Source organism: Sinocyclocheilus grahami, unplaced genomic scaffold, assembly GCF_001515645.1.
Source record: "Sinocyclocheilus grahami isolate Dianchi unplaced genomic scaffold, SAMN03320097.WGS_v1.1 scaffold56.1, whole genome shotgun sequence".
NCBI lineage: Eukaryota > Metazoa > Chordata > Actinopteri > Cypriniformes > Cyprinidae > Sinocyclocheilus > Sinocyclocheilus grahami.
Genome location: NW_015505235.1, coordinates 367,107 through 379,174, shown reverse-complemented (window position 1 = coordinate 379,174; position 12,068 = coordinate 367,107). Strand labels below are relative to the sequence as shown.

Here is a 12,068-nt window from a genome sequence, read left to right as displayed (position 1 = left end):
TGTTGCTGCCTTATGATAAACTTCTTTAAATTACTTTTTTCCCACATCAATCTACACTCCATACACCATAATGACAAAGCAAAAACAGAACTGTCACAACTTTGTAAATTTATATGAAAAAATAAAAAAACTGAAATAAGTACGTTGCATAAGTCAAGGCAGTTAACTCAGTACTTAGCTGAAGCACCTTTACAGCCTCAAGTATTTTTGGGTATGATGCGACAAGCTTTGCACATCAGCACTTGGCAATTATCTGCTATTCTTCTCCTCATCTCTTCACCTCTCAAGCTCTGTTAGGTTGGATGGGGGCTGACGCACATTTTCAGGTTTCTCCAGAAATATATGATTGGGTTCAATCCCAGGCTGTGATTGGGTCACTCAAGGACATTCACAGAGTTGTCTGTAAGCCACTCATTGTCCTGTTGGAAGGTGAACCTTCTGCCCAGTCTGAGTTTCTGAATGCTCTGGACTGGGTTTTCATTAAGGCTATCTCAATAATTTGGTGCATTGAGCTTTTCTTCTACTCTGACGAGTCTCTCGGTCCCTGCCGCTGAAAAACAGCCCCACAGCATGAGGCTGCTACCAGCACACTTTACTTTTGGGATGCTACTCTGCAGGTGATGACTGATGAGCAGTGCCTGGTTTCCTTCAAACATGATGCTTAGAATTGAGGTTCATCAGACCAGATAATATTGTTTCTCAGAGTCTGAGGGTCCTTTAGGTGCTTTTGTTTTGGCAAATTCTAAGTGTGTTTTCATGTGTCTTAACTGAAGAGAGGATTGAGCCTTGCCACACCACCATAAAGCCCAGATCGGTGGAGTGTTGCAGTGATGTTTGTCCTTCTGTAAATTTCTCCCATCTCCACATATGATCATGGAGCTCAACTAGAGTGACCATCAGGTTCTTGGTCACCACTCTAACCAAAGCCATTCTCCATCATTTGCTCAGTTTGGCCAGGAGGCCAGCTCTTGGAAGAGACTTGGTTGTTGCAAACATCTTCCATTAAGGGTAACGGAGACCACATGCTTCTGTGAACCTTCAATGAAGCAGAATTTTTTTCTGAACTCTTCCACAGATGTGTGGCTTGACGCAAACCTGTTTCTGAGCTCTACATGCAGTTATTTTGACCTCAGTGCTTGGTTTTTGCTCATGATGCTTAGAATTGAGGTTCATCAGACCAGATAATATTGTTTCTCAGAGTCTGAGGGTCCTTTAGGTGCTTTTGTTTTGGCAAATTCTAAGTGTGTTTTCATGTGTCTTAACTGAAGAGAGGATTGAGCCTTGCCACACCACCATAAAGCCCAGATCGGTGGAGTGTTGCAGTGATGTTTGTCCTTCTGTAAATTTCTCCCATCTCCACATATGATCATGGAGCTCAACTAGAGTGACCATCAGGTTCTTGGTCACCACTCTAACCAAAGCCATTCTCCATCATTTGCTCAGTTTGGCCAGGAGGCCAGCTCTTGGAAGAGACTTGGTTGTTGCAAACATCTTCCATTAAGGGTAACGGAGACCACATGCTTCTGTGAACCTTCAATGAAGCAGAATTTTTTTCTGAACTCTTCCACAGATGTGTGGCTTGACGCAAACCTGTTTCTGAGCTCTACATGCAGTTATTTTGACCTCAGTGCTTGGTTTTTGCTCTAATATGCATTATCAGCTGTTAGACCTTTTATTAAGACGTGTGTGCCTTTCCAAATCATACCCATTCGACTGAATTTGCCACAGGTTAACTTAAAGTGTGGTAACATTTACAAGCAAAATGATTGCTCCTGAGCTAAATTTCAACTGTCCCAGATAAGGGTATGAATACTTACGCAATGGAATCATTTAAGTTTTTCATCTGTAATAAATTTGCAAAGATGTTAAAACCTGTTATTTGCTTTGTCATTATAGTGTATGGAGTGTAGATTGATGTGGGAAAAAAGTAATTTAAAGCAGTTTAACATAAGGCTGCAACATAACAAAACGTGAAAAAATGAGCGTCTGAGCGTGTAATTACCAGATCACATTATTTCCAAGCCTTTAAGTTTCTTCTAAGGCTGTGGGTTTAATGCTCTCTTCACCAGAGTGGTCCGTTCCAATGCTCATGAGATCACTGTGCTCTCTCTCTCTCTGTCAGTACTCCTTTCCTGCCGAGCGCAGGCCTGTTCCTCCCGCACAGAGCATCACTGCACAGTCTCTGCAAAGCAAAACGGTACGCTTTCCCTCTTCTCCACCCACCACCTCCGTCTGTAACTCGCACATCCACAACTTTGCTTTCCTCTCAAACTCTTTGCATTTTTCAGTTGCAAGCCACCAAGGATTCATTGAGGCTTTGGCTTGCAAATGAGCAGAATGTTTTACATGCAGAGGTTGAGCTGCTCATTGAAAGTCAACATGAAATCAAAATGACCACATTTACTTTCATAACACATACTTCTGGTCTACTCGTGCACGATTCATGAGCGCATGTTATTCCAAAGGTAAAAAATGGTCGTTAGTGTTCAAATATGGCTTGACCTGAAAATCTAGCATGTTTTAGCAGTAAAATAGGTTGAAAATGTAATTTCATGTTGACTTTAAAGGTAAACGAATATTCAAATGTTCATGTAGGAGTATTGCATTGCAGTAGAGTAGATTTTTCAAGCTTTAGGTCTTGAATTAAATGCCAGAGAGGATGAGTGTTTGTGTGTGTGTTTATTGTGACAGGTGAAGCACTAATACCATAAGCTCTTCTTAAAACTATAATTATTATTCTCTTACTTGACTTTTCAGGTTCTGGCAATCTTAAGCTGCCTTTTTCCCGCTAAGCTTCTGCTTTTATTTATTAATTTTACAGATGCAAAGTACAACTGGCAGAAATTGTCTGCAGGGAGCGTTTTAATGTAAAAAGCCTGTGGTCACTTGATGAAACATTAATAGAGCTCCTCCATGTGTGTTTTACTCGTCATCGCTGAAAAGCTGCTGTAAAAATGTCTTTCGTTACACTGCATGAAATTCAATTGAGCACTAAACATTTTGGTTTAGGTAAAAGCCTCTTGGAGAGTTTTTATCATCTTTGTTTTTCATGACATAACTTACTTTATTTGGATTAATATAAACCAAGATGAAATGACAGACGTAAAATAATCTAGATCCCAGGGTTATTTTCTTCAGATATCACTTAATTGGATAGCAGAACAAGCTTTTAAGGATAAATTGGCATAAACCTGGGATTTGGTTATGGTTATACATGGTTATGTAGTTTATGGAATTTAACTGAACCTGGTAGAGCTGGTTAGAAATGATGATTAGATATTAGATATTTAATACTACAAATTATTTATTTTATTTACAGATTTTCTACTCCCTGGACCAGTGTCATTTTACTGTTCATATGCTATTATTTTATTCATAATTTTGAATTAACTTTTATATTTAGATTTTTTCATTTTAAAGTTTTATTAATTTTGTTATGCTTAATTGTATATGTATATTTGTATATACACATACATTCTAGTTAGCAGATTTTTACTTTCTATTATTTATATGCTATTTATTTTGTATAGTATTATGTGGTATATAGTGTTTATTCATATTTTATATTAGATTTTATATTTTATTTTATTCAGACTACATTTTAGTAAGTTTGTTGTGCTTGATTTTACATTCTTGAATACAAATGTAAACTTAAAAATGTAATTGAAACTTATTTGTATACTATTATATTATTTATTATTTTAAAACGTGTATTTTTTTATTTTAGTTTATTAATTTTGTGCTGCTTGATTATATATGAATGTTTGTATATACGTACATATAATTTCCAATTATTTATTTACAGATTTTCTACTTCATATTATTTCTACTATTTTAGTATTTATTCATATATTGAATTAGCTTTTATTTTATTTTAATTTTAATTTTAGTTAAAGTTTCAGTAATTTTGTTGTACTCGATTTTCCATTCTTTGAAGCAAACTTAGTTATTTATATACTATTATAGTATTTATTATTATTTTAAAATAACATTTATTTTTATATTTTTAATTTGTTAAATTTGTTAATTTGTTAAAGTGTTAAGTGTGCTTGATTTTCCATTGTTAATAGAAAATTAAAATTCAAACCAGCTTGTAATTAGTTTCTAGCTCGAGAACCCTGTCATTCATGGTTACTAAACTAGTTTATACAACTTAGCTGGTAGAGCTGGTTAATCATGTTGATGAGATATCACAGGTTTATGTCAGTCTATCCAGCGCATGTCCTCTGTATCAAACCATGGCCAGATTTCCCATAACCCCCTTTCACGACGGCCCACACTAACGCTGCTCCTGTCGCCCGCTGCAGCCAGAGGAACTGACCCTGCTGCTCATCAAGCTCCGGCGGCAGCAGGCTGAGCTCAGCAGCCTCCGTGAGCACACGCTCGCTCAGCTGATGCAGCTAAACCTCGATGCCGCCAACCCAAAGGTCAGCCTCGCGGATCGCTAGCCTGTGCATCCCAGAGTGAAGGGCTTGTTAGCTCCCCCGCCAAACCCCGGCCACCCCACAGCCCAGCCTGTCCATTTCCAAGTCTGCTGGTTTTCCCATTGCTTCCGCATGCTGTTGTGGATTGGATGATGTCTAAAGAAATACGTTTCAATGCCAGATTTAGTGCACACTAGCGGTCGAAGGTTTGGAATAATTAAGATTTTTGAATGACATCTTTTATGCTCACCAAGGCTGCATTTAGTAAATAAGTAATCATGTAAAATATTTGACCTTTTAACATAGCTGTTTTCTATGTGAATATATGTTAAAATGTAATTTATTACTTTGATGCAAAGCTGAATTTTCAGCATCATTACTCCAGTCTTCAGTGTCACATGATGCTTCAGAAATCATTCTCATATGCTGATTTACTGCTCAAGAAACATTTCTTACTATTATTAATGTTAAACACGGTTGTGCTGCTTCATCATTTTGCGGAAACTACCATTCAAAGGTAAAAAAAATTATAATAATTCTTATTTATAATTTCCCATTTTTGTTGAAAAAAGCCTTAAAAATTATACTGTATAGATTATGACAGTAAAGACAATTTTAACATTACAAAAGTTTTCTAATTCAAATTAATGTTGTTGTTTCTAAAAAAAAAAAAAAAAAAAAGATTTATAGCCATAACAGTTCCCACAAAAATATTAAGCATTAATTGAGCAGTAAATCAGCATATTAGAATGATTTCTGAAGGATCATGTGACACTGAAGACTGGAGGAATGCTGCTGAAAATTCAGCTTTGATCGCAGGAATAAATTACATTTTAAAACATATCAAAATAGAACGTTATTTTAAATTGTAATAATGTTTCATAATTTTACTGTATTGTTGATCAAATAAATGCAAACGTGGTGAGCCTCTATTCAATAAATCTGAACTATTCCAAACTTTTGACCCGCTGTTTGGAGAAACGTCTCTTCCTTTCCACTAACATGTGAAATCCCTTCAGTCCTGTAGGATTGAATCATGTTTTGTGCAGCTGCTGCATGCGTCTGACGCAGTTTGAGGAACATGATCAGCAGAAGTTGTGTTTCTGTTTGCAGTCCTCTTTTGATAGCTAGATGTTGTCTTTGGTGGACCCTTTTATGTGCAAGAACCTCATTTCTGATTTGCTCTTCAGCTTGCTTCGTCTCGCTCATAAAAGTGCATGATGAACTTGAGGAGAAAGTGGAGTTTGCAGTTGTTGACTTTGAACGGCTTTTTGAGTTTTTTTTCTTTTGCACGTCCCCTGCTCTGAAGCCTACGTCTCTGGTTTTCTCACTGCTCTCCTCTCATCTTCTTTCTCTTGCCGTCTCTAGAGTGAAATCCTTTCCCATCACCTACAGAGGAATCTCATGTACTTGGACAGCCAGGTGAGGGCCTTTCCTGTTTCTCTCTCTCTCATTGTCTTATTTCTCTGGCTACTGTACTTTTATTACAGCGCAGATCAAACGGCCCTCGGTGCATCTGCTGCAGTTCTTTGTTCTGTTGAAGTTCTGTTGAATGCAGATGGTGTCTCTTAAAATAGCGGTTCATTTAAAGCATTTTTAGCAACAAAACATTAGCTGGATTCGTTTGTATTGTTTAGTTTGTCAGGCTCAATTCTCAGTGGTAGCCTGCTGTGAACGTATTGTATTTTTCATTTAACTAGCAGATCACAGCAGTAACCGGTCTATTTTTAAAGGCCTTGCTTGAGGAAGGACATTTCATGTATAACAGCTCTAAGAATTGACAGAATGAATATGTAGACAAGTATTCAGTAACTCATCCCATAAAGCATTATGATGTAGTTGAATATATATGATTACTTTTATATTTTCAATGTCACTCTTAAAGTTTAATAATTGTTATATATTTTTATGTAGCTTTAATTTCTTTAGTTCAGTTTTAGTTTGTCATTTTATTTATTAACTTATTTTAGTTGCAAAGGCAATATTTCTTTTTCTTTTCTTTTGAGGTTGAGTTCAATAATTATATTTTATTTTATTTTTCATGAATGTTGTTGAATAAATCTGTTATATAAATTATAAATATAATTTCTATTTATTTATTTAGAGATTTTCTACTCTCTGGACCGGTCTTAATAGTGTTCATTTTAATATTATAGTATTTATTACCATTTCAAATGAGTTTTTATTAGTATATTTTCAATTTGAATTTTTTTTATATTAATTAATATTTCTATTTCTTTCTTTTTTTTCGTTTAAGTTGAATTTAATATTTAAAAAAAAAAAAATTATGTCAGGTTCGTTTCAGTTACTGAAAATTATTTTTTATGTTTTAGTGTTAGTTAATAGCAAACCAGACTGTTGTAGTTTGAAGTTTTCCTGTAATTCTTACATAATAAGTAATACTAATACAGGATTTTTTTTTTCATTATTATTGTGAAGCACATCTCAGTGAAGACTGCATCTCTGAATAAACATATCTTGGTGGACAGTTTGATGTTTTAAGTTAACCTTTTTGAAAAAAGTCATCTCAGAATAGCATTATTTGAGCAAATGCTCTTCACTTTCTTTGACAGGAACCATTTATTGTCTTTTAACATTGTATTGCATTACTGAAGTGCACACAGTCATTATTCTGGAACAGCGAACAGGAAAAACGCACGAGTAAGGCAGACATGTGATATTTGTGAGGGTCAGAAGCTGTAAAAACACAGTGCTTTGATAATTCCTGTTACTCCTCCTCCTCCTCCTCCTCCTCCTCCTCCTCCTCCTCGTGCACTAGATGAAGGAGAATGAGCCAATAATCTTCATGATTCACACTGTGATTGAGAACTCGGCGCCAAGGCCGCAGCTGTACCAGCAAGTAAGGTCTTGGAACACACGGTTATGCTCCTCCCCTCTCGTGTCATGGGCCCCGCCTCTTTGTTGAAGCTCCACCCCCTCACTGCCCCATCCTGTGTCGGTTTCGCTCCAGCACATCCCATTGGTCCTCCTTGTTGTTGTTGTTTTCTTGTTGAAAGTGGAACTGGTATTGGCATGGCTTGATCGTTCCGTGCGAATCCCAGCTGCTGGTGCTAATGTGCCGTTCATTAGCAATGGCTTCATCCATCACGCCGGCTTTCATGTGTTAGCGCAGACTAGCGTGTGTGACTGGAGACAAGTGTGATTTACCGAGCCTTTTGACCTCCAAAAGAAAAGCATTGCACAGCTTTTATGAGCTTTAAAGGCCCATTCACATCAGAGTTTTAACAATCATTCTGTAAGAATAGAGAAGTCATGACTAAAACTATAACGACACCAATGAACAATATTAGGGGAGTCGTTATTATTGGAAAAAATGACAAAAACATTGACAGCCAATCAAAATCCCACTCAATTACTACTCAAGTATTTAAAGCAACTTACAAAATAATTGTTGTTGGTGTGAACGGGCCTTCAGTAACCAGAAACCCCATGATGTCATGCAAATTGTTCGGTAAGCTTTGGCGGTGCTTCGTAAAGTCAGCGAACAGGTCAAAGTTTAAAGTGTCATGATGCAAACAATTCTGAGTGAATTAAGGATTTATTGGCCATTACAGCTATTTTTTGCAATGGAAGATAATTAATAAACCTTAATTGTTGTCCTTATGACAATGGGATTATGCAGATTTGAGTGAAACTATAATAAAATAATATTGTGTTATAAGCACCAATATATAGTTTGATTAAAAATAGTGCAAAATGCAGTTTTGAATTCATTTTTAATTTAAACTTAATATAGTTATATTTTGTACGTAATATTAATTTTAGTAGCCTTAAATTACAAGACTTAAATGTTTCCATAAATGTATCTTACTAGCCATTGCAACTGTATTGTGAAATAGTTTTATTAAAACTGTATTTTTGTGTGTATTTTATTAGAGTATCACTCTAATAAAATCATACAATAGCTAGATATGTAGCATCATATAAGAGCTAGAAAAACATTAAGATTTTGTACATAAAATATTCATATTTTGTACATATTCATTTTAGTAGCTTAATGTGAAAAATATAGGTGATAATGCATTATGCATAAAGGTTTCAAGTGAAGTGTTCCAAAATATCATAAATGGGGTCAGAAAAGTGAACTTGAATCAGTGGGAAAGCAATTTTATTTTTCTGGCCACATTGGCAGATATTTTTTAAATTATTATTTTAAGCATTAGCATACCTTCTTTTGAAACATATTTCAAAAATGTAGGCTTAAAATCTGTCATTTTGCTTCTCAAGTAAATGTTTTTTGATTCAAGAATATTTAGCTACTTGTGCTGGAAAACAAGACAAAAATACTGAGTAAGGAAATCTTTTTCTGCAGTGTGGATCTATATATATATAAAACGTTCCCGTTTGCTTCCTCCGAACTGTTTGGATGGAGTTTGCATGTTTCATGTGGATTGTATGGTTGGTGTGAGTCCCAGTGCTGCTGTATACAGAGTGACTGTATATAAAGATCCCTGCTGCACAGCACCACACATTTATATTACACCAGCTGCAAGTGTTAGAGGATTTACTGAAGTTACTGTTGCACAAAAGTTCATTATTTAAAGACTAAATTAGTTTTTGCCTTCATTTGACAGCATATTGATGAGTTGCATGTACAGCAGTAGTAAATCAACTGTACACAGGCTCATGTCGCTTCCTCCATCGCTTCATGCGCAGACTAGAGCGGCGTGTAACACTTTCTAGGATTTATTATACAATGCATATCATATCTTACGTTATTTCCTCTCATTTCAGCAGATGAGTCCTGAAGAGTACAGAGAAAACACCTACTCGTACAGACCCGAGGAGCTGGACATCGATGTAAGCTGCCTCTCTTACTGATCGTTTGCATGATTGTATGATTACACTGTGACAAATATTATTTGAGTTTGTGCAAAAAAACTGTTATTTACAGCAATTTATCATTAGGAGGGAAGCTTGAATTATGAAACCTGAAGCATGAATGATTAAACATAAATCAGTTAAAAAATTGCAAATGATTAAACTACTTTTCATGCAAATATAAAATGAAAATATTTATACATTTTAATTTAGTTCAAACATTAAATTCAGTAATTCATATTTTAAAATGTAGTTATTTGTAAAATAACCTGTAACATTTTAACATCTTTTAAAATAGCATTTTTTTCTACTTTTTTTTTCTTGACCATTTTTATTTATTTATTTATTTTTTCATCTTTGCCAGCTAAGTTAAAAATGCTGATGAATAGTCTTCAAGATGTATTTATAGCATGTTAGTGGATGATCATTAATTTATCAAGCTATATTAACAATGTTCGAAGGCATGAATAGAGATGAATGTGAATATGGAATATGGACTAAATATGGAATCATAAAACTTTTACTGAAGTCTGAGAGCAAAGTAAGAATAAATACTGCTCTGTACGTCATTTAAAGCTTTTCAGGGTGCTGAAACATACTCATTATTTTGTCATAATTATTGGTGTTGTCTTTACATTTTGATGTTTCATATGACACCAGGAAGGAAAGACTGGGATTTGATTTGATTTTGATTTTGATTTTGATTTGTTTTGATTTAGATTTTTGTATAATTATTATAATTATTCTACATGCCATTTTTATGACCTCACATTCACTGAAGACTGAATCTTTCTCATTATTACATCATAACCTTCAGAAATCATTATCATATGCTGATTTATTATCAGAATTATCAATGTTGGCAACAGTTGTGGTGGCAAATATTTTTTGGGAAACTGATACTTTTTTCAGGATTCTTTGATGAATAAAAAGTTAAAAAGAACAGCATTTATTCAAAATATAAATCTTTTCTAACAATATAAATCTTTGCTATCACTTCTTATCAATTGAACGCATCCTTGCTGAATAAAAGTTTTAATTTCTTTCAAAAAAAGAAAGAATGAAAATTTACTGACCCCAAACTTTTGAACGATAGTGTATAATGTTAGAAAAGATTTCTATTTTAAATAAATGCTCTTCTTTTTAACTTTTTATTCATCAAAGAATCCTAAAAAAAAGTATCACAGGTTCCAAAAAAATATGAAGCAGCACAACAGTTTCCAGCACTGATAATAAATCAGCATATGATAATGATTTCTGAAGGATCATGTGACACTGAAGACTGGAGTAATGGCTGAGGAAATTCAGCTTTGCATCACGGAAATAAATTATATTTTAAAGTGTATTAAAATAGAAACCATTATTTTATATTGTAATAACATTTTGCCAGATTTCTGTTTTTTTCTGTATTTTTGATCAAATAAATGCAGCCTTGATGAGCATAAGAGACATTAGTCTTACTGATCCCAAACTTTTGAGCGGTAGTGTAACTGGGTATTTTATTTAACTTTTACATCAAATTAAACATTTTATTTTATTCCAAATGATTTTTCCCCAAATTCTTGTTTAATTATTCTTCATGCCATTTTACAAACTCGCATTCATTGGAGACGGAAACGTACCCATTATTCTGTCATAATTATTGGTGTATATTTGTACCGTTACAGGCAAAGTTAAGTCGACTATGTGAGCAGGATAAAGTAGTGAGAAATCAAGCAGAAAAACTGCAGCTGCTCCACAGAGAAAAGGTAGCAAACATGTCCCTCCTCAGCGTCTCGCAGTGGGTTGTGACGGCCGTCTCACTCGTGCATGTGTGTGTTTGCAGCACACGCTGGAGACGGCCTTGCTGTCGGCCAGTCAGGAGATTGAGATGAGCGCTGAAAACCCTGCGGCGGTGCAGAGCGTCATCCAGCAGCGGGACGTCCTGCAGAGCGGCCTGCTCAGCACCTGCAGAGAGGTGTCGCGTGTCAGCGCCGTACGTCCCTCGTTCCGTTTGCTTTGATTGATGCAATGCTACGCGCTCTCAGTCACTCACCAATAATGCTGTGCTGCTGACAGGAGCTGGAGCGGAGCTGGAGGGAGTACGATCGGCTGGAGGCGGACGTCACAATGGCCAAAACGAACCTGCTGGAGCAGCTCGAGGCCCTCGGGAGCCCACAGGTGACGCGTTTGATTGAATACTAGCAGTATGTGAATGTACACTATATTGCCAAAAGTATTGGGACACCTCCTTCTAATGAACAGGTTTGACTACTTCAGTCATTTCCATGAGCACAAATCTTAATGTTTAAGCATATAATGATATTCCAGGGTGCTTCTAATTTTATAGCAACAGTTTGGACAGGACGCTTTTCTCTTCTAACATGACAGTGCCTCTGTGTATAAGGCAAGGTTCAAAAAGAAATGATTGATTGAGTCCGTGTGGAAGAACTTGACCGGTCTGCAGAAAGCCAGCTGGACACCTCCGGAGTGACTTTAAATGCAGACCTTGAGCCAAAAACTCATCACTAAACACCAGTGACTTGTACATACACTATATGGACAAAAGTATTGGCACACCCCCTTCTTTAGAACAGAAAAGGCACTTCCAAAACTGTGGCAACAAAGATGGAAACATAATTCATGTATTTAAAAATCTCTGTTGTGATGAGTTTTTGGCTCAAAAGTAATCAAACCTGTTCATTAGAAGGGGGTGTCCCAATACTTTTGGCATTATAGTGTATATTGAAGATGACTCCAATAGACATTGAGCTGAGGTGCGTGTGTGTCTGTGTGTCTGTGTGTCTGTGTGTCTGTGTGTCT

The 12,068-nt window shown here is 35.8% G+C and overlaps 1 protein-coding gene across 1 annotated transcript in view; it reads left to right on the top strand.

Annotated features, from left to right (window-relative positions):
* The window catches only part of LOC107584023 (pleckstrin homology domain-containing family A member 5-like), a 164,891-nt gene that overhangs the window by 144,116 nt on the left and 8,707 nt on the right, over nucleotides 1-12,068 (top strand). The window contains exons 12-19 of the mRNA XM_016270428.1: nucleotides 2,123-2,197; nucleotides 4,308-4,427; nucleotides 5,793-5,846; nucleotides 7,204-7,284; nucleotides 9,180-9,245; nucleotides 10,934-11,014; nucleotides 11,092-11,241; nucleotides 11,325-11,426. Coding sequence (XP_016125914.1) covers nucleotides 2,123-2,197; nucleotides 4,308-4,427; nucleotides 5,793-5,846; nucleotides 7,204-7,284; nucleotides 9,180-9,245; nucleotides 10,934-11,014; nucleotides 11,092-11,241; nucleotides 11,325-11,426 — 729 coding nt within the window. The remainder of the gene's footprint in view (nucleotides 1-2,122; nucleotides 2,198-4,307; nucleotides 4,428-5,792; nucleotides 5,847-7,203; nucleotides 7,285-9,179; nucleotides 9,246-10,933; nucleotides 11,015-11,091; nucleotides 11,242-11,324; nucleotides 11,427-12,068) is intronic.